This window comes from Psittacula echo, assembly GCF_963264785.1.
Source record: "Psittacula echo genome assembly, chromosome: 3".
Taxonomy (NCBI): Eukaryota; Metazoa; Chordata; class Aves; order Psittaciformes; family Psittacidae; genus Psittacula; species Psittacula echo.
This window is the reverse complement of record NC_137736.1, coordinates 59,444,154-59,467,881: the sequence shown is the minus strand read 5'-3', so window position 1 is coordinate 59,467,881 and position 23,728 is coordinate 59,444,154. Positions and strand designations below refer to the sequence as shown.

The window sequence follows — 23,728 nt, the reverse complement described above, 5'->3', positions numbered from 1 at the left end:
GAAGCATGATTTCCTTTGGAAATTCTGTTGCAGATCTTCCAGGAGCTGAAATTAAAGGAAGTAGGAGTTTCCTTTTTCTTTTTAACACCAGCACAGAAACATTACTTTAGTCTTCATCTAAAATACTCTTCAACCTTCATTTCCAAAACTGACAAATTGGCATCTGTCTGATTGATATTAAAAATAGGAATGGAATTTCATTAAGGCCAATCAGGAGTGTAGGTTTGGGATAGTTACAGAGAGTCCTGTGCAGGTAATGAACACACTATCCCAGGTGAATTTGAGCAGAAGAGGTATTTATCCCAGCTGTTCACTTGGACAGTTTTTAGGTCTCTGGTATCTTTGTGTCCGTCTTGTGCCTGTTGCAGTGGAACTTCTCTGACACCAGTGATTTTGGTGGGCTGCAGTGGAAAGGATTGCAATCAAAGGGGCTTTAGCAGCACTGCCTTGTCCCCTTGCTTTTTCTGTAACCTGCTAGCTAGGTTAGCTCGACAGTTTATGGGAGTCTAAAACTTGGTTGCTACCAGTGTTTAATGTGACCAGACACAGCCAACATCTTGAGGTACTGCTCTTGATTCTGGAGTTCACATTGTTAGGGAAAGGTAATACTTTTGCTCAGTGTGGCTTCTCTTAATACTGCTTCATCCTGAATCTATGCTTGCATGACTACTGCAAACTGCTCGTTGTTGCTGCTGCCATGCAGAGGCTAACCTGTAAGTAATGTAGCCAGCCTAGGAAAGAAAGTTGCATCCAATGCAGCTGCTTATTCCTTATTGTAAGAAATATATCTAGGAATGTATCCACTAAGAAACCTTTGCAATAGATTGTAAACCAGAGTGTATTTATCTTTTTGCTAGTAACTGCCTTTTTAGAGTAGTTACAATAGATACATAGTCACATTTTTAACAGTGAGTAAGGAGGGCTTCACAATGTCCTGGTTGTTGTGGTTGGTACTTTCCTTAGTGAATAGAAGGGAGCAATTTCTTACTAGATTTCAAACAGCACCATTCTGAAGGGAGCAGAGAAGGCAGGCAAGAGACTTACGCAAGTTGGAGACCTAGTCCCGAAGGGGGTGAATGGGGGGTTGAAGGTAGTTTAAAATGCCCCAGATTTGGACATTGGGTTCACTACAGCAGGAAAAAAAAAAAAATCGTATGTATACATGAAGTACAGGGAAGAAGAAATTTGGTGTTAGGATGCTAGTTAGAAATGGCAGTTTACTGTAAATCAAATGCTAAGCGTGAGTCACCATGTTATTGCAGAAAACAAAAGAAATTGAACAGAAAAGGGTGCTAAGGAAGTAAGAAGTATGAAGTCAGCTACTCAGCCATAGGGAGTCTTTCTGCTCTGCTGACATGGTGTCCTTGTCCACTTCTAAATGGTGCACTAAGGAAATAGATTTATTAGCTGGGGTTCAAAGGAGCAAGAGTGATCAAAGATCTAAAAAATCGACACTTTAAGGAAGGATCAACGTCCTGACATTCCTTAGCTTGAAGGAAAGGTGTGAGGAGAGAGACAGGAAGATTATTTTCAAATGTTTTTAAAGTTCTTGGGGGGGAAAAAAAAAACACCAACAACCCATATTCATTTTGTGGCCACACTGAATAACAGGATATAAAGGACTGAAACTGAAAGAGAGAACAAGGCTAGGTAGTGGAAAAAGGTGGTTTTTTTTTTTTTTTTTTAAGGGCAAATGTAGTTATGTTCTGAAGTAGATTGAAGGGGGAGATGAAGAACTTCCATGTAGGCATTTTCAAGAGCAAGTTGAATCAGCAGTGGCAAGTAAAAGACACCAATACTATGTTTGGTACCAACAGAGATTTGGCCTAGCACAAAAAGGGTTACTTACACTGAGTTTTAAAGTTAATATGACACTCAAAATAAGTCTTAGATAGGAAAGACCTGCAACTGGCAGGAATGGTCTAACTTTGAAGTAGCTATCTTGGTGAAATCAGTTTGGAGGATGGAGTTAGACTAAATGACCCCTAGAAGTCCTGTCTAACCTAAGTTGTACTAGGTGTTCGTGACTGTTGCCAAGTTTATCTCCTTTTGTGCCCAGAGGGATGTGCCAATATGCCATTACTAAATAATACTGATATTTGCATGGGATATGTGAGATCTGCCCTCTTACCATAAAATTTGATCCCTTAAAATATGTAAAATGTTTGCCTGTATTTTAGCAGATTCACTTAAGCATTTATTGTTAATGTCCACTGCCATTTCTGTAGCTAGGAACCATGACAATACTGTGTTAGAAAAAAAAAATCTCAAAAAGAGACTTGCTTTTATTTTCAAGTGTAATTATCCTTTTTGTTTTCTGCCTTCTCACTTCCATGGTTTAGACTATTATTTTATTCACTAACCTTATTCCTGCTGTGTAATCACAACTTTATTTGCTATTTGCTGTCTGGATTAAAAAAAGCTTTTTCATTATTGATATAATCTTTAGGATTAGAATCCTATAAATTGGTTTTTTTTAGGATGAGACACCAATAAGTCTATAATTTAGTTTTGTTTATAATGCACTATGTTTTCTTTTGCTGAACATGACAGAAAGTGAATAGAAAGTGGCTTCCTTGCTCACAGTGCAAGGCTTTATTGCAGCTAGTCTCTGCCTAAAAGGCAATTACTCTACGGTATTTTAGAGCTGTGCTTCCAGCTGCTTTTCTGGTTGTCTCCTTGGCTTTCACGCAGCTTTCTGTCTATTCCTGCAGATGCTTCCCACAGATGTGCCACCCATCTATCTAACAGTAAACAACAGAAACCCTATTTTTACTTGTGGCAATATATAATGTTACTATCTTATGCTGAAAAAGGAATTAAAGTTTCCTGTGCCTATTAAGCATAAACGTTGCTATTGTAGCCCACAGATACGTCATGGACTTATATATCAACACCATGAACATGAAATTCTTCTCAGGCAGTTCAGAAATGGGCTGAACTAAATATTTTTTCCATTACAGGTTACTAATAAAGTAGTTGTTCAAATGAACAGCCGTCATATTTAGTTGTACAGCCCCTAGAGACAAACTGTAGAGGTACTGTTGGAGAGAGATTTAAATAAAATAAATGTGATGGGATCACATTTGACTTACAAGTTTGTTGTTAATTTGCAGCAGCATGGTGAAGCTTTGATCCCGAGTTGTTTGCAAGGAGTAGAAGTTAGACAGAATATGTTCTCTGAAGCAGCTTGTTCAACACAGTTGTCAAGGCACAAAGAAAAAAGGAGCATCAGCAACCTCAACCCACTAGCATGTGTGAAAACAATACTAAAACTTCTGCAATAGCTTGGATTTTGTGCCCAACCTATTAAGAATTTCTGAATGTTTCAGCTCTTAGAATAGCATTGCTAATTGTGAGGTGGTAGCTGTCTTCTGACCAGTTATCTTTTGATAGATGAATTTTATTCTGATACATTAAAATGTTCAACATTTGTCTGTGGATCTACTGTTACTAATCTCATTTAGATTTAGAAAGCTAGCTTTTCTTGCTGCAATTCCTGGCTTGTCTGTTTTGAGAGGAGAGAAAAGAATGGTTTAGAGTATCTTGATTTACAGGTACAGAAACTCACAAAGTTATTGACAATTCTCTAGTGGAAACAAAAGATGTTAAAGCATTTCAGATTGTCAGAACTGAATGGTTGCTTTTTCTTTCTATGTCATGGTTCTGCTTTCCTGTGTGCTTTGTCTCTTTGCCACATTGGACTGTAGCTGAGTTAATCCATCTGAGAATATACAGCATCTTAACTTTCAAAATATGAGCCCTGAACGTTCAACAGTGTGTGAGCAGATAGTGTGATGATTCTCGGAGAAGGTTTGGGATGTGTATACCTTGGTTATCCTGGAAATTACTTCTTTTTCTTTACGGAAATCTTGCCTGGACACAAATCCTTCAGCTACAGAGCCTGTTAGCCCTGAATGGGTAGATGCTGCTGCACAGGCATCCTGTTGCTGACCAGTTTACTGCATGACCAGAAATCCCAATTGCATACACAGTTGTTTAAGTGTGTACAGCAAGTGACACCTTTAAGAAGTTTTATATAAGTGTATATTTGCGATCAGTAGTTGCTGAGCAATTGCACAATAGCGCACATGCTTTTGGGATGCCTGAGTGGAATCAGCCACTTGATTACTGCCTGGTTGATTGGCGTATGTGCTGTGAGTCACATTCTGGAGGATGTATAGAGGGGCATGAGTTGTAGAGTTTGTTTGTGTGGAAGCATCAGGGTTAAATGCTTCTGCTTTGCACAGATGTATCTGTTCATCTGCAGAAATAGGGGAGACCTGTCTGTAACTTGTAGACACCTGACGGTAGAATAACTGCTTTCCCTTTTGATGTAAATGGGACACAGGCATTTGAAGGTAGAGATAACCTTTTTGAGTCAAGGCTTATTTTCCCTTGTTTTCCTTCTCCACACTGCTTTAATGAGAAGGCAGTTGTGTACAATAAATTTGCAGTTTTGCATCACACAGAGACAGTAAAAAGGAGACTTTGCCCTGTATTCATAATATGTTACTTTAAACCCAACTGTTTAACTCTGGTTGATAAAGCTTTTAATTTGGAATGAGCTGTAACTGAATGGAAGAACTTTCTTTCTCTTCTATATTGGAGATCCAGAGATGAGTTGCATTGGAATTTGTAGTATTTTAGCTGTGTATAGATAGCACTGATCAAGCATTTGAATTGGTTAAAGTTGAGAATTTGTCCCTGCACAGGAAAAAATCTGATGCAGAGACATTCAGAATATGTTTGTATATTCAGTACCAATGGCTTTATCATTACGACTGCACCAGAGAACAACTTAAATTAGTGACTCAGACAATGAATGTAGGATGGTTGTGGTTAACTTTTCTCTGAAGTTAAAATGTCACTGCAGCTTCATTGCTTTGACGTGCCACTGTATCTTCTTTTTCCCTCTGTCACTCCTTTGTAATACATTTTTAGTCTGCCCTCCTCACTTGGTTCAAATTTGGTGTTGACAGTAACAGTGTATTCCTTAAGTTTGGAGGAAACAGGCTGTTACCACAAGGAAAGAGCCTCCACTTGGTCCCATGAAGGGGTGGGCTGGAGCTCGGCAGCAGTGTTGGGCTTCGCTAGGCAAAAAGCGTTGGGCTTTGCTGGCAGCCACGGCTCATGTTCCTGCTGACCACGCAGTGGGTGCAGAGCTGTGTCTGCTGTAGCACTGCTCTCTTTTGCTAGTGGTTGAAAGCAGATGCTCTTTGAAGTATATGTCTGGGGAGGCATATACATAGGGGAAACATGAGGACTGGTGTTCCAAGGGCTGAATGCTGTTTCTGCTGGCTGGGGTTATAATGGCAGAGGAACAGAGGGTCCGGGGGTGTAGGTCTTGGGGAAGAGCTGGAGCCACTGGGACAGAAGTCCTTGTAGGTGAGAGAGGATGGAAACAACTATGGAAAAAGGAATCTCTGAAACTTGTGTGGATGCAGTACCTATTGGTTGGGTTTGGGTGTTTGCCCTCTGCTTCCACCCTCCCCTTGACTCCCCACCCCAGATCTTGACTCTCACTAGGCACACAAAATTACCAGAGCGCCAGGTGAAAGAATGGTTTTAAATAAAACTCATGCAGACATTTACACATAAATTGTATATATTAGTTTTTGATTGTTCATTATACTGCTGATTTAATCCTTCCTCAAAGTATAGGACAAACAGCTTGAGATTATATTTGCAAGGGTATTTTTGTACTCTGTTTTCTTTTGAATTAGTGGAGAATAGCTTTCTGGTGTGGCAAGAATCTGTGCTTAAGCTGTTTGCCTTTACCTGTATCTGGTCTTGTGCATCATACTTAATGTTTGTACATGTTTAGTGTCATTATTAAAGGTGCCATAGAATTAAAAGACATTCATGGCTACTTTGCTGTGTTGTTTATTGAGATGTCATAGCTGCATTTTTCAAATAGAAATTAAATGTAGGAGACTGATTGTTATGCTAAAATGAGTGTTGCCATTTGTGGTATTTAAGTGAACCATTAGATTTGGTGGCTGGTGCAGTTGACTCTACCCTTCATTCTCAGAAAAAGTTTTATAGCAGATTTGATTTATATGTTGCAATAATGGAAAAAAGTAATGGGATGCTTAATAGAAACTTAATAGGAAACTTCTATGGCTATACTTACTAGCATCTTTCAACAGTAAAAATGGAATTTTACATACAATTTTTGTAATGCAAAAGGTTTTCTGAACAAATCTTTAGCAATGTCTTTCCTGTAAGAGAAAATCAAAATATACTTAATTTCAGTTCATCTTTACGGAGATGTAAAAGGTTTACTGATGTTTATAGCTACATGGATCTCTTCTTCTGTGGGAATAATTTCTACAGTGTGGTAGTTCTTCCACAAACTCTTTGCTTCTTTGTTACAGGAAGGATCAATATGAAAGTTATAAATCCACTCAGAAACCTTATCCCATTTAAAATACAAATGGAACCACATTTCCCTATGGCACTGTCGCATCACATGCTGACGTTCAATAATATTGATTAAGGGTAGTGTAATGAGAAAATAATTAAGAATGTGTAGTTAACACAGTGATTTGGGGAAGTTAAACCAACGCAGAATTTTCTGCATGAGTATTTTAGAATCTGTGTACTTCTCACCAAAATCAAAAATTCAGCTTCTTACACCATGTGACACATTCCAATGGCCATAGTCTGTTCTAACTAGAAACCAAGTAGCGCCTTCTCCAGCCTTGTGAAAACATGTTTGTTGCTGCTTCTAGACCATTCTTTTTCTATTTACAGTTTTGTTTGGCATGATTGAAATTCTGATCTATTAATGTATATTATTTGTTCTAGCATTTGCATATGACATAAAGATGCCTGTTCATCCTGTGCCACTTGATTTATTTTTTTTTACTTATTTTATTTTTATTCATAAGGAAGTTGTCTGTGAAATGATGACAAAACAAATGTGATACATAAAGACCATGCTGGAGTTGAGATTAAACTAGGTTCAGATGTACAGCTAGCGTTCAGTTTTGAATTGGTATAATTCTGTAATTACAGGCTTGAGATGCACCAGTGCTCACAGCTGCATCATGATTAGCATAGTGGTCATCTCTAAGTCATACCTGAATCTGTGGTTTGGAGTTTTGTTTTGTTTTGAGTTTTTTTTCCAAATGCAGACCTATCTCTGTGTTCTAATGTTCCTTCTGACTAGAATCTAACTGTGTCATAAATATTCTTGGAATTGTAGTTATTATCTAAGAATTTGGGGTGCTTTCAGAATGAAAAAAGACTAAACTTCAGTGTATTCTTGATTTTTTAACCATCATTATTTTATTATCTGAATCAAGAGATCTCCCAATACTAGCCACTATGGGAGGCACTGGCTGGCTTTGGTTCCAGCTGTATAGTTAGCATTATGTTTGTGTTAGTGGCAAGCTGACTGGTATAAGGAGAGCTGGAGAAGAGAGGGGAAAAAAAACCCAACCAAGTAGATTTCAGATCAGTTATTTTAATTTTGTTGTGTATAGTACATCATGAATACAAGGGATAATGTATGCAACCTTTGACTAAAACCTCCTCTAGTTTTAAAGTACCCTTATAATTGTAGCTGTTAAAGCAGGAGGTCGATGTGGAGGCATCAGATATGTAAAATCATAGAATCATAGAACAGTTAGATTCAAAGATTCAAAACAATGTAGAATGCAGGTTCAGTTAAAGGCTATTTGCAAGATTTGAGTGTCAGGATTAGAGGAAGCTTGAATGGTTACCAAGTTGATTTGGAAAATTAATTTACTGTTTGTGCACCCTCATTTGGAAGAGAAACACTTTCAATAGGAATGTTTTTACTGTGAGCTTTTATGGAAATTTGTTTTCTCGTTCAAATCCCTTTTTCAGTTTTAACTTGCCAAATCACTACAAGGAGAGTCAAAGACTGCTTTCATGAATTCTGTTACAGCAAAGAACATGATTTTAGTAAATGGAATTGGAAGTTCAGTAGGTTATAAAAAGATGGTGTGCAGAGACATATTTAATTAAATAAAAAGACCCCTCAACGCAACCAAACACACTCCACATCCCCCCCAAAACATACAGAAAAATCCCAACCCAAACAAAATGACCCCACCCCCCCAAAAAAAACCCCAACACAACCAATAAACCTCCAGACTGCTAACTAGCATGAATATTTGGATTTGATAGCTTGAATAGGTATATGTGCTTGTTTATAGAAAACAGCTGAAAATGTTGTCTGATTGAGATCTGAGGAGAAAAATGAGATGTCATGGAAGACTTGTGACCAAATTGACTGTGAGGGGTTGAATTACAGATTTGCTGATGGTGGAAACAAATGTATTTCAGGTGAAGGGGCTGACTCTTGTTCTCTTTTTATCTAATGCGAGAGAGTTGTGCTTTACCAGGGTTAGTGTTGGTGTTATTTTTAATGTTGAAATTATGATATGACACAGAGATGCTGATCATTACATTGTGAAGCCACGCTCTGCTAGGATCAGCATAAGCAGTTATGGCTTCTTTCATATGTCATGTTAGAAATTAGTCTACTTAGCTATTATGTAGTTTTAAGAAGATACTCTCATTTATTAGTAGCAATAAAGTGTATATATACACACATATAAACTAAATGGTGGAAGCAGACATACTAAGTGGATGCAACATGGATGCTTAATGCGCACATTTCTCCAGAAATGTAGAATGGATTGTTTTATTTTAATGTGTTAAAAAATGCAATGGGAATGCTTGCTTTCAGCTTACATCCTACAGCCCTTCAGTGTTCCAAAGAATGCAGGCTAGATATTGACCTAACCTCTATCTTTAAAGTGTGTTTCAGTGTCATAATTGTAATGCTTGCCTAAACTGGAGCTTTGTGCTTGCTTGAGCAGTAGATCTTCTGCATAAGATTTTGATCACAGTTGTAGCTTGATTTATTAACTGGTAGTTTTCTTGAAAAAAATAATGGTGACATAATGATCTTTGTAAAAGCTGTCACTGGAAACTGGGTTCCTGTTTTTGAGGCAATACTGTGATGATGTTGCTAACCACTTCCTAGCTTCTTTTATGCTGTTGTATGCTTTGAGTCTCGTGCAAGGCAAGTAAAAATATCAAAGTGGAGGGTTTCAGTGAAGGTTGTTGGAGGGTAATTTTTTCTGACACTGTCAAGAGTTAATGCCCAAATTACACAACTTCAGTGGTTTGCATACCCAGCTGAGCTCTTCTTTTATTAATTTCTTAAGCTGAACTTTGTGCTGTGTATGTCTACAATAAAAGTTGTATTAATTTTCCTTGTACAGCTTTGCTTTTGGGGAATAGAATCTATGAAGCTTTTATTTATTCCTCAGTGTTTCTATTCAGGGCCAGAGATGTGTTAAATGCTGATTGCTTATTGTGGAACTGATTTAGCATATGATTTCAGTGACCTTTTTATATCACTTTCCCTTTAAAGAAGAAATGGCAGCAGAGTTGACAGTGCTTCTTAACACTGGGAATGAAATAAACCCCAACTAGCTAGAACCTAAAAACCCCTGAGGATTATATTCCACCACAGAGTTTTGGGCGGTGTTGTTTACTAGGCAAAGAAGTGTGAATGCTAGTTAATGGTCAAATCAGGACAAATAAATTGCAAATGTGATATTTCCTGGGGTGTCTTGGGGGGGAGGGGGTGTTTGTCTTTTTTTTTTTTTTTTCCATTACTATAGTTTGCTGGTCTTTGTTTTAAAAGAAGACCTTCAACACAAGTGCTGCTAATAACTCTTCTCAGACAAATCATGTGTTTAATTATCCTTATTGTCTGAAGCCAGTGCACAGACAGAACACCATATGCTTCTGTTGACTTGACCTCCTTAGTTGTGGGTGTCTGGATTTTCTGGTATATTGTTCCATTTATTCCTTGTGTCCAAAGGAACATTCAGACCCTCTGTCAGCCCTCATCAGTGGAGATTAGAGAGTAGTGTCATCTCTTTTCTAACATATGACGTGTGATAGTGTCACAGTTTTATAACTCTGTAGATTTTCTAAATTGTGACCTTTCTGCATGGAACAATTCCTATATAGAGGCAAAGGTGAGCAATTGCATCTGGAGGCATTTAGAACTGTTCCTGACTATTAAAAATACCCCTTAAGTAAATCATTCATCAGTTGTTACAATTCTAGTTTGGTTTCTTCGGCTTTCTGATTGCTTAGGATTGTTTTTCCCCTGGGAAAATGTTTTATTCTGTAGCTTTTTAGGAAAAAAACAAAACCAAACCAGAACAACCCAAAGCTGCCTGATTTACTACTTTGTGCTTCCATTTTGATTGGTGAGCTGTAGCATTTTTAGCTATAGATATAAAAAAGGGGGTGGGGAGGGAAGTGGGCTCTCAGAGTCTGATGTGTTTTGCACTCCTTTTTTTCTGCTTGCTTTGTGCAGGGGGTTTACTTTTTCAAAAGAGTGATTACAAGTAAAATTGATTCTGAAGTTTACATTTCAAAATAAGAAGGTTTTACCAGTTGATATTACAAAGGATTATATTCAGATTGCTTTAAAAATTTTAGTGAAAACAGCTTCAACTCCTGCTGCAAAGGAATGTTTAAACAGAAGTATCTGGACTGAGATTGGATCAGGCACTGAAGGTTTCAAAGAAAACACTTCAGACTTGTGCTAATGCATTAGGATTGGAAAGAACAAAAAATATTATTTGTTTATACAGATCCTTGCTGTGCAAAATGTGAACAAGTTGCAATGAAAAATTAATTAATTATCATTATTGAGGTTTTGGTGGGTTTTTTTTTTAATAAAGTTTGGAAAACCTGCAGAACCTTAACTCAAACCCAAGCTGTTCTTCACAGTGAAAGCTGCTTGAATAAGCAGGTTTTATCAATACTTTTAGTCCTAATAAGTACATTTCTATGTGCAAAACAAGGACAATAAACAGTAATTCTGCGGGATTGTTTTGGTAGGTTGAAATACTAGATTGCTGAAATGACCTGTCAATTTGAGTAACAAGATTAGGAATAAAAGAATTATTTGCCTGCTTGTTTTCCTAAATCTTGATACAAGCCCTTTTTTGTTTGTTTCATGAAGCAGGATATTTTTTGTTGTGATTAGTAGGATCTATTTTTGTACGTAAATCATCTGCATTACTGTCTTTAATTCCACAGAATAATAAACTTGTAAAACAATCACATATTCCCCAATTCTTTCAAAATAATAAAACAGTGTTATGAATAGGCATAGCTAAAAAGGTCCACAGGATCCAGTGTTCAATGAGGACTGATAAAATATGACCTTGAGCAGTTTTCTTAAGAGCTTTTATTTATAGCATGTCTGTTGTTAGCATTTACAGTATACTGCATTATTCTGTATTTGCATGGTTGATTACTTTTCTGCTTCAGATTGTAAAACTCATCATAACTTGCTTGTAAAAGGTTTTGATTTCACTTAAGAGCAAGGAAGCTAATTAGCTTATATTGAGTAGTCATCCATGGTAATATGTTGTAACATTTCAAGGACACCATCTATCGGCTTTTAGGCAGTTTTGATACAAAATCAGAATCTGATTTGTAAGCACAATTGAGATCTGATTTTTGGGGGCAAAGTTTGTTAACACCTTCCTTAGTCTTCACTGTTTGACACTGCTGATTATAAATATGATTTGTGCTTATGCAGAGATACTGACGCTTGATCATTACCTCAGCATGTTACTATGTTTTGCTGTTTTTGTAAGCCTGAATGTCATGGGTGGATTCTGGAACATCCTTAATATCTCTCTTGTGTGGACAGACCTTTTTGGCCATTCCTGTGTGATTGGTTTGACAGTTCTTCTATTTGCCTCTAAGGTGGATGTTTAAGAATTCAGTGCTCAATTTGTGCCTTCTGAGTATCTTCTGAGCTCTGGAGTCACTTACAAAAGGCGATGGAGGCAATGTTTGTATTTCCTCAGTAAATGCCACTATGTATTTCTTGTCTGTACATCTTTACGTTGGATGATTGTACAGTGCAGTGAGAGCAGGATGTCATATGACAGTATTGGGTAATTGTATTTACAGTTATATTTTGCAAAACATGCAAAAGAGGAAATCTAGCCTTTGTCAAAAAGAGTGTCAGTTTTAAGATGAAATTGAAAATTACTGAAGTGCTAGTGTGCTAAGAATTCCTTTTGATTTACTAGAGGTATTCAGGTGTCGGGGTTTTTGGTTTTTTTTTTTGACTGACACTGGAAATAATTTAGTCTGCCACATTTCGGCATAGCAGGATTTAAATTTAAAAGGATATCTGTGCAGGACAAAGATGACTTTGCTCAGGTGATACTACAAATATGATAGCTTGTGCGGGACTTGGGTGTTCTGGATCAAGCATAGTCTAAAAAATACGTGTTGCATACACCTCTGTGAGAGCGAAGTGCAGGTCAGTACAGGTAGTGTCATGACTTACTGGGTATCCCTGTACTTGGTATCACAATTTCTTGGATCACATAAAGCATCTGAACTGATTTCAGGGGAAGTGCAGAACTTACTCTTTTACTTTAGATAGCTGAAAAAAGAGAAATGCCATGCCAGACTGAACTGGCTTGCGCATTGACAAATCCCAAACTCATTGAAGAGTAATCTGCTTTTGCTGCATCCACTGACTATATAAAATGCAGTGTAGAAGCTCTCCGTCCATCAAGATCTCTATTTTGTATCAACCTGTAAAGTGATCAACATCATTAATGCAAGTGTAATGAATTAATACATGAAGTTTGTTACTATCTCTGACTCATAGCACGATGTGTGGGGTTTTTATAATGGAAGTAAATGAGTTGTGGAATAGCCAGTCACAGAAGTACCTGAATGAGCACTTACTACAGCATATTCTCACAGATTCAAACATTTATTTAATGGTATTTTGATAACTCTTCAACCGAGTGTACAGAAATGTGAGACATTTGCTATGGAACCTTTAACTTGTAGACTTGTAGTGCAGTTTGCTTCAGCTGAAGCTTTTTTGTTTTTTGAGAAGGTGCAGGTTGTGAAGGTTTTGCATGAGGGTCTAAGGAGAGAGAGCCTTGGGGCTGGAAGAAGAAAACTGAAAGTGTTGTTACTGAGGTGGGCCATAAGCATAACTGTTATGTTGATGGACTTAATACTGTTGCAAGTGAGACACTGTTCATTTGAATAATGATTTGAATATCCCCTTTTTGATAGAGGATAGGTCCTGCTGCATCAGGTATCTGTTCCTGCTTTTACCTGTTTTGCTAATATTTGTGTGCAATGTTGTGTTGCCAACCAAAGCCTTTTGTATGTCAGACTCAATTTTTCCTGTTCCTATTTAATGAACAAAGGGGTATGGGAGGTTTTGACAGTTCGGTTGGGTAGTAGCACAAAATAAAAAAAGCAAGCCCACAATGCAGTAAAGCTAAGCCCTCTGTCCTTTTCTTGCTGCCTTTTTTGAGTGCCAAGTCTGTGTCTGGTTACCTTTTTCTCTGTGTGGCAGATCCATCACTGAGGGTGTCTAGCTGATTTGTGAGCTGTAGGAAGGCTCAGCTGCCTGCTATTGATATGGGAAGGCTGTAAAGCTTTTTCTAATCTTGTTGCCTGATGCATCTGCCTTTGGAGACAACCAGCAGTAGCACCATAGAGCTCTTGAGTAAATTATAGCTTGTTTGTTTTTCTCTCTTTTTACTTTTTTTTTTACTGTTTTTTTTTGTTTGTTTTTTTTTTGTTTTTTTTTTGTTTTTTCTTCCCCTCTCCCCTCCCCTGTACAGCCACTTTAGTTTGGGATTTCTATTTCCAGTTGTGGAAATGGCCTGTGATTTAACATATTTCTGAACCTGCTTGATTGATAAGATAAATAACAGCTTGCAAAGCTTTCATACTGCTTTTTGTGTTGTTGATGGTGCTTCTTTTAGCAGACAGTAAAAGGCTTTCCTTGAGGGAGAATGGCAATACTGAGAATGGCTGAAATATTCCTGGGGTTTGTAAAGGTTCTTAACACAATTCTGTTTTCTTTTAACCTCCTTCTCCACACCCCTGCAAAAGCCCCAAAACAAACAACCTCCAACCCCCCCCAACACCCAGACACCCCACCCCCCCATCATCACCCCCACTCCCTCCCAAAAAAAAGAAAAAGGTGAAGAGGTGGGGCATATTACACAGCAGCCACAGATTTTTGTTTCTATTTTTTTCTTGTAGATAGCAGGTTTTACTGGAGCCACAGGCTATCATAGTATGGCTGTTGCAGGCTATGTGGGGTAAGAAATGTTGTAGATTGGAGAAATACAGATTTCTCTTTTTAGATAGTGCCTGGCCCTTTTTCTTTTTCCACTGTTTAGACCATTTCTTGAGAGGCATTTATGGAGGGTCACAAGCATCTTTGATCCTGTGGTGCCTGTACCTCCTTTCCCTGGTGCAGTACTAACAAACATAGATGTGTATGCGTGTCATCTAAATACATGTTCAACTCTATATTCGGTGTTTTAAGATTAAGAGCAACACATGCACATATATATGGGTTTCAAAAGTGCACTTGTGGTTGAAGATGAGGTGCTTAGGTTTTCTTTGATACTGACCCAGCTCTGTTTCCATTGTAGATGGATTATGGGTGAAACTTCAGATAGTCAGAGGCAGGATAATTTTGCTCATTCTACAGATGTTTGGGCTCCACTCAGTTTGAAAGTGCACCCAAAGTAGTTTCCTTGCATAGTTTTCGTACTGGAATAGACTGTTTCAGTTGGAAGGGACCTACGGCTATCATTTAGTCCAACTGCCTCACCGATTCAAAGCTGATGAAAAGGTAAAGCATGTTATTAAGGGCATTCTCCAAATGCCTCTTAAATACTGACATGCTTGGGGCATTGAAAATTTCATTTTCCTAAAAATGTAATATGAGCAAAAAGCTAAGAGCTGTTGATATTTTTTAGTAAAGCTGAATAGCCATAGAATTGCTTTGGTTGTGTTTCCAGGAGGTGTTTGCCATTTTGTTGTTCAGAATGTTTAATTTAGAATTATGATACAGCAAGCATTCTGCAGTATAGGTAATTTACTTCCAAGTCGGACTTCGTTTGCTGTTTTAGTTGAGCTAAGTTAATCTGCAAAATACTTCTGTAGATTCAAGCTACAGCACATTTTCTGTTCCTTTGATGCCCTTTTTATCCCAAGGGAAAGCTCCTTGCTCTTAAAAATCATGAGTTGAGGTACATAAACAGACCAGACTAGTAGCAGACAACCTCAAATTATGAAACTATGTGGAGATGTTGAGAAGCTCCGTGTTGAGCTGAGCAAACTGGCATCTGGTTTAAAACTTTGCTTATTAGCTGTCTAAATTTGGAGCAAAAATCGAATGATGTAATCAAGACTGTGGCTAAGAGGAGAATGGACAGCATTTGTAACTTAGACTGATGGTGTCTTTTGGGAATGTCTTTTTAACAGTTGCTTAGTAGAAGAACCATAAATAACACAGAGAAGGAAGAGTAGGCTGAGCGCTGAGACTCCATCTCTGGTCAAAACCCTGCAAACCTTTGCAGTTTGATTTGAATTTTTAATTTTAAAAACACTGCACCACCTTTCAAGTGAGCATGTCTAAATTCCAGGTTCTGCCTATGTAGGAGAACATTTTGCACCAAGGTGAAAACAGTTGAGATAACAAATTACTGAGTGAGTTGACATAGCGTTAACTTTCCAAGAAGTACATAGAATGAAGCCAGCTAAAATATTTAGGTTTCAGCTTCTGGAGTTTAGTTGGAACTACCAGAGTTTGAGAGAGAGCAACTAAGAATGAATGCTTTCAGTTCTTAAGTCAATTCTTAACAAGGTATTTTCGTTTGGAATGTGAGAGCTAGTTATTTTTATTTGATCTTTTTGGCTTCCGGAGCAAAGTATGGAAAAGCACCACTTTCTCATTTCAATGTAAAACAGTATATTATTCTTAAATAAAAATGACTGCTGAAGCTACTGGAGACCAAATGAGTTTGATATTGGCTACAGCTGCTGTTAGACGGATGTTAGGTATGTTTGGGATTCTTCCATCAGCTGTATAAGGCAAATAACTTGCTGTTTGAATTCCTCCTATTTTCTTAAATTACTTTGGATTTCAGCATATGAAGAAAAGTAATTTATAATATTGTAGAAACAGAAACTTTTTCATGATGATAACCACTGATCTCTGTGACTGCTTCCTTTATGGTTTTAGGCTCAGCATTTTTCTTTTTACTCTAACAGTGATGGAAAAAAATGGTTTGATGCTTTTTGACAAGAGATCAGTTCAATTTCTTTAGGGTTTAGAGAATCCCCTGAACAATAAAACACTAACTGGTCAAGTGTGTTTTGAAAATATTTGCTATACTACTGACTTTTTTTGTACATACAATGCTTATGAGTCAGCTTGTCATAGAATATCTCAGTTGAAAGGAACCTACAACAATCATCCAGTCCAACTGTTTGACCAATTCAGGGCTGACCAAAAAGTAAAGCATGTTATTAAGGGCACTCTCCAAATACCTGTTAAACACTGACAGTCTTGGGGCATTGACCACCTCCAGGAAGCCTGTTCCAGTTTTTGACCACCTTCCTGGTGGAGAATAGCTTCCTAATGCCCACCCTGAACCCCCTCTGGTGCAGCTTTGAACCATTCCCATGTGTCCTGTCATTGGATACAAGGGAGAATTGCTCAGCACCTCTCTCTTCTTATCCCCTCCTCAGGAAGCTGTAGAGAGCAGTGAGGTTGCCCCTCAGCCTCCTTTTCTGTAAACTAGACAAACACGGAGTCCTCACCACTCCTCACAGGACATTTCCTCCAGCCCTTTCACCAGCTTTCTCTTTCTTTGAATGCATTCAAGGACCTTCACGTTCTTCTTCAATTGTAGTGCCCAGAACTGCACACAGTCCTTAAGGTGAGGCCACCCTGACACTGAACACAGCAGGACAATCACCTCTTCACCAGCTGGTGATGCTGTGTTTGATGCACCCCAGAGTGCAGTTTGCCCTCCTGGCTGCCAGGGCACACTGCTGATTCCTGTAGAGACTAGGACCTCCAGATCCCTTTCTGCAGGGCTGCTCTCCAGGCACTTTTCTCCCAGTTTGTACTTGTGCCCAGTGTCACTCTGTCCTAGGTGCAGAATCGGACACTTATTCCTGTTAAATTTCTGAATTTGACATTTATTCCTGTTAAATTTCATGCTACTGAAGATTGGCCAATGGTCTAGTCTATCTAGATTCCTCTGCAAGACATCTTGTCCCTCAAAAGAGGAAATAGCACCTCTCATTTTGGTATCATCAGCAAACTTGCTAATGGTGCATCTGACTCGTGCATCCAGATCTTTGACAAAAACATTGAACAGAACTGGCCCTAGAGTTGAACCCTGAGGAGTGCAGCTGGGAATGGGTCACCAGCCAGATGCAGCCTCGTTCGCTACAACCCTTTGGGCTCTGCCCTTCAGCTTTAAGGGACAGTATGAAAAGCTTCACTAAAATAAAAAAATATGCATCCACCACCACCCTTCATCTCCAGGTGACCTTATCATAGAAGGATATCAAATTAGTTAAACAAGAATTCCCTTTGTGAACCCATGTTGACTGTGCCTGATGATTGCATTGTTCTTTAAATGCCTTTCAATAGTACCTAGTATAATCTCCATAATTTTTCCATGAACTGAGGTTAGACTAACCTCAGGCTTGTGATTTCCTGTGTCTTCTTTCACACCCTTTTTGTAATTGGAATAACATTGACTAGATTTTAGTCAGTGAGGACCAACCCAGATTCCCAAGATAGTAGTGATCAAGAGGTGTTCTGCCATAATATCCTTTGGCTCCTTCAGTACTCTGGGATGAATACTCTGGGATGAATCTTGTTGGACCCCATGGACTTGAAAATATTCAGATGATAATGGTTCCTTACAATTTAAGTGTCCAGAAGAGGAAAGTCATTGTTCCTGCACTCGTGCCCTCCAACTCGGGGGACTGGGCAGCCCAAGATCTGTCAGTATTATTGAAGACTGAGGTAAAAATACATTGAATATCTCTGCTTTATTGTTGTCCCTATTAGTCAGGTGACCATAACCAAGACGTATCAGTCCTGTGTGTTCTTTAGACTTCCTTTTGCTATTAATGAACTTAACAAAGCCCTTTTTGTTGTCAGATTCAGCACTGGCCAGTTTCAGCTCTAATTGAGCTTTGGCCTTTCATCATACGTACACATTTCAGAAAGACTGCCTCGAATTTCTGGAGAAATTTTTACAGTCACTTGCAAATGTTGATTCCCTTTGAGGAAAGAAGTGAAATTTAAATTATAAATTGGACTTCTGTGTAATATAATAACATGTTCTCCACAAAAAGTCCTAATTCTTTGATGAAGAACAGAAGTGCTGGTTTGTCTGCTATCGTGTACCATGAAGAAAGACAGGAAGGGAGTCTTGATGCTACAGGCTGCTTCTGAGGGTATCCACTGCTATAGAAACATTAATAAAACCTTTCATGTCCTTTGGTAGCTCACCTGTTCTTCACTGTTTAGGCTATATATCCATATAACCTGCCATCACTCATTCATTTTTGTGAGGAAATATTCACGTACTTGAGTGTGGTATCTACACTAATACAACCATATATTTGCTTAGCTGTTAAAATGCTTTGTAACCTTACTGTAACCAGTAGACATGGTTCCAAGCAGTCTTTGATTTCTTTGGGTTATCACTGGCAAGAATGAATGACCTTCAGGCCAGAAACTCTGGAACATTTTCCTGGCCTTCTTAATACTGCTGACTAAAGCACCCAGTCCTGCTTCAAATAGCAGTCTGGATTCAGCCATCAGTGTGTAGTGTGCCTAGCCCTGTACTGTGGGCCAGCATCTGTGTTCTGGGTTTGTTGGCACAGAAGCAATAACCATTTGGTTTTAATGAAAAAAAGGAAAATAAGCTGGCAGGGGAAATGTTTTTAAAAGGTAGTGAACTATGTTTTTGTTTTTCTGTCTTCAAAACAGAGGGCATTTTAGCTAATTATGTTTTCTAAACATAATCACAACAGTACATCCCAATGACAAAAAAGAAAATAGATGTAAATTGAAAGAAGTTGGAGGAAATGAAACATTATTAACAGAGGAAATTTGACTGAAATTCCTTTTTTACCCCATGCGTTACTTCAGTGTAGCAGCAGGAAGAGATTCAAATTGCTTGCAAAATTTCTGCTTCCCTACCTTTGCAATACTAAAAGACCAGTAATGGATATGTAAATAACAGAAGAGAGATGTCACAGGATGACAACTGGGTGGTTAGAGTATTGATTACAAGGTGTAAAATCATTTGAGATACTTCAGCCTGTATCTGTAGATTGGCTGAAGCAGAGTGAGGATGGTGAGCAAGAGATTCGAGAAAATGACCATGGTGTTTCCTTCTCACTTTTGGTCTCCTTTCAAAAAATATGCGCAGGATTTTGATCAAAATTTTGTTCTTGCAGGCACTGACAATATCATTAGTGTAAAACTTGGATCTGAAATTGGTATGTTTGAAATACTGCCAAATTGCACTCATTCGCACAAAGTATTCAGAGGGGGCTTTCAAAAGGCATGACCTCTGATTTTGTATGGTACCACTCCTATTCTGCTGCTTAAAAGAAGTGGCTTTTCAGCATCTGTTCCATGAAAGGATTCAGAATTGTCTTGTGGTGCTGAGTAATGGGGACTCAAAGGTTGCCCCTGTCTGAGGCTACAGTGAGGGCCATACCGTGCTCAATGCCTGCTTTGTATCCCCGTCTGGTGCAGCTCACTCTTCCCTCCATATCCTGTGTAAATGCTAAGGTTCCTAACTCAGGTGGGATTGTGCTGGGCTGTGCCCTTGGTTGGATTTCAGGTGCTGCATAGCTAAGCAATCTCTGAACTTTGCTGGATCTGTCTTTAGGTGTTTGTTTCCAAAAATAACCAGGATCATCTTTTTTCTCTCTAGAAAAGTTGATTGCATATCAACGGGAATTTCATGCTTTGAAGGAACGTCTTCGTATAGCTGAGCATCGCACTCTGCAGCGCTCTTCCGAGCTGAATGCTATCCTGGAGCAGTTCAGGCGTGCAGTAGCTGAAACAAATGGGAGTAAGAATGCAGTGAATAATTTTTCAGGTACATACTGTGATTGCGCTATTTTTTATAACTCTGCATTAGCAGTATCTCTTCCTACTACTATAGAATAAGAAATCAATACTTAGAAAGCCAAATGAAACTGTTCAGCAATACGAATAAAGAGTGTGCAATGTGCCATATTATATGGGGATTCTTTTAGGGGTTTGTTTTTTCCAATTTCTATTCTTAATTATCTGCCTACTCTTAATTTTTATGACTTTAGGGACTGAATACTTATTCCACACCTAGCTCCCAAGGTTTGGAACTTGTAGTTACTTATTTAGCATACTAAATATATTTTGACAATGATTTACATTACTTTTAAATAGAGCTTGAGGGGAAGGGTAAGCAAACAGAAGACATGGATTAACTTGAAGCAATTAGAATATGTTTAAAAGTCAGCTGGAATATGTAAAAACCTACAGGTTATGGTATTGGTTATGATTTGTAAAATGCACATGTAATGTCCTGTTTTAATAACTAGTGATTAAATGATAAACTGGTAATATTTTACCCTTTTTGGAGGCTGATTCTAAAGTTTACTGAGATCTGTGTTTGATAATATTAGAGAATACCTTTGCACTACTCACTGGATTATTGAAGTTAACTTTTAAAATAGCACTATTACTGCTATAGTCACTCTGATTTTTCTAAATGGACAAATGGATAACAAACAAATACAAAATTTCTGGCAAGAGGTCTGATTTTGTAGGTTGCAGAAATTTCACTGTATTTGCCTAATGAGGAATATAAACCCAGAGGGTTTTGCAAATAAAAAAACCTGGATTTTTTTTTTTTTTTTTTCATCTACTTGCATTTGTGCTGTGGGTTACTGTTTTGTTATAGATGTTTTGGTTTTATTTGCTCTGTCTGACACTGATTACCTGTCCGGCCTGATCTCCGTAGTTCCCTGGATCTCCAGGAATGGTATGGATAAGGAGTACATTTAGCATAGTCTGTGACTCTTTTCCTGTTCTGTGTGTATGTTTTTTCTGTTAAAGCGAACAGTCATAGAGGAAGTCAAGTAATTTTGATACTGGATTTATGATTTATTGCCACATTAATCTCTAAAAATGATTTAGTACGCTTTTAGACAATATAGTTACAGGGAGTTGTTCTCTTCTATGCAACTGAAATTACTGATTCACGTTTTGAATATTCTACTATGTCTGGATCCCAGCTGGAACATACTTTTTTCTCCATGTGGAGCCATGATGGGAAGTCAGCTGAAGTCTGAGTTCCTGAGCTTTTGTGCTCAGAACTTAATATTAGATTAGTTTGGGGTTTTTTTCTTTTAAATTAAGTTTGATGTACTTAAGTATACATATTACTATGTGATATTTGCTATCTTTGAAGCTGAAAGAATTCCAGAATTCCAGATTGTTTTATGTAGATTGTTACTCATTCATAAAGAGCTGTCATACTTTGACAGAATTTTTAGTCCAGGTTTTGCAGTTGATGCTAAAGGAATTAGGTAACAGGAAAAGTAAAATGTAGCTGTATTAGAATCTATAAAAATAAGCATCTCTACTTATGGCATCTATTTACAAAGCTTTTTTCCAAAATTTTAAATGGTTAGAAATTTACTTTAACTCATACATAAATATTAATAAAACCCCAAATGAACCGAACCAAACCAAACTCCACAGCAAAACCCTTCTATCTTTGTGGAAGCTGCACTCAGAATCTGAGACGAATGACATTTATAACATTACTTTTCTCACTTCTTCACAATTCAGTTATATCATGGAAACCTTGGGTACAGTTTTTTACTTAACTTGATATTATAAAGCCCGTAAGTTTTCAAAGTTCCATATGCTATCATATTTGTCGTTTGAAATAGGAGTCATTTTCACACTTGATGTAAGAAAATCAACACGTACAGCAGGGGAATTTAAAAACTGTTATTTGCAACTTTGAGAGCCACCTGGACATCCTGTGAGGCAGTTACTTGAGAAAGAGTGAGGATTATTTTAAGTACTCTAATGGACTAAATTAATTTCACATTAGGATTTCTTTTATTACAGAAACACTCAAAATCTCAATTGTATATTTAATGCTGGTTTTGCTTTGTTATCTGTATGTGCAGTGTATTCCAGTATGTATCTGTAGCTCTGAAAAGTTATCTGCAGTAGCATCACTACATGGTGATGTGCTCTGTAAGCATGAGTAAAAAATTATCTAGGTAAGTAAGACTCCCATTTTGATTCATTTTGGGGAAAAACCCCTTGAACAACCAAAACAAAAAACCCCAAACAATGAAACCTGTAACTAAATGTACTTCTGTGATTACACACTAAGTCTTATGTGGTCAGGTAAGTATTAACTATATTTGTAGCAAGGTTGCTTGGTGCAAAATAATCTCAGCCATTGTTTATTAAAAAATAAAGGAAGAAAAGACTTCCTTTGCAAACAAAATATAATGCCTCAGTAAAATGTATAATTTGTTCTGTTTTTCAGTTAGGGCCAAGTTTGGAATTTTGGACCATTTACCACTGCATAAAATTTCATATTATTTGTTTTCTGCATTACTGATTTCATGTATTTTTGCAGATGAGACACTGAAATTGTTGAAAGAGCTAACAAGTAGAAAATCTCTTCAAGTGCCAAATATCTATTACCATTTGCCTCATTTGTTGAAAAATGAAGGAAGCCTTCAACCTTCTGTGCAGGTTGGCCTTGGAAGGACAGGAGGTATGCTGATATGATGTTAATTTTATGTTTGATATCTGGAGGACTTTTTAGTTTTAGTAATGTAATTTCCTGCATTCCTTGGTAGATCAAGGACATCTCATTTAACTTGTGTGATATTGATATCTCTTAGATTTCACACTGAATCCAAGACGAGAGGAGTTTGACTTCACTTTGTTCTTTTTTGCATAATCTCAGTCACAGCCCATGCCATGTTAAGGTGCACATTAAGAAGCATTTAGTTTGGATGAATTTTTTGTAACTGAGTAAAAAGGAACAAAGCTCAGGTATTACAGATTCTGAACTGCAAATGGACATATCCCTTTGGCTTTTCAGATTTGTGGGGCAATCATGCATGGATATAATTATTTTAGAGTTGATGTTTCTGGTTTTTTGAACGATGTATTTCAGCATATAACTTTGAGTTGGGAGAACTAGGATAATCCAATATAATTGCATCAATAAAATGTAGACATTCACTGAAGGGCAGAAAAAAATCAGTGTTGTGCTGCAGTACTGCTGATCTACCCCCCACCTTTTTCTTTTATTTCACCTAATCTTCACAAATTCTGAGCCTTGATTATTAGAATAACTCCACTGAATCTTATTCTTGGAGCTCTATAAGATTGTATAAAGCCCAACCAAACTGATATATTTAAAGGCATAGGTGTGTGTGACTAAGATTGACAGCCCCACTAATGAATCCTTGTTTCTGTTTGTGCCATCTGACTTGAAGGGTTCATGTCATTGTCCACTGGGTCCTTCCCTTTTCTTTCCCCACTTCTTGCTTTTGAAAGAAGCATTAGTTACTCCTGGCCTGTAATTTTCTTCATTACTTCAGTACATTTGATTGGTCCTTCTTTTAACAGAAGGCATGCCTGTGTGACAAATGTGTTGGGCTTCAAGCCATAGGGTTATTTTTCTGACACTATTTATTTCAATCTTGTTATTCAGGAAGGAAGAGGCTTATATTCCTTTATTGTTTTAAGTGAAGCCTGTATTGTATC

At 37.8% G+C, this 23,728-nt stretch overlaps 1 protein-coding gene across 1 annotated transcript in view; it reads left to right on the top strand.

The window, feature by feature from the left end:
- MGAT4A (alpha-1,3-mannosyl-glycoprotein 4-beta-N-acetylglucosaminyltransferase A) overlaps positions 1 to 23,728 on the top strand; it is a 75,627-nt gene that overhangs the window by 5,071 nt on the left and 46,828 nt on the right. The window contains exons 2-3 of the mRNA XM_080612216.1: positions 19,863 to 20,030; positions 22,584 to 22,724. Coding sequence (XP_080468342.1) covers positions 19,863 to 20,030; positions 22,584 to 22,724 — 309 coding nt within the window. The remainder of the gene's footprint in view (positions 1 to 19,862; positions 20,031 to 22,583; positions 22,725 to 23,728) is intronic.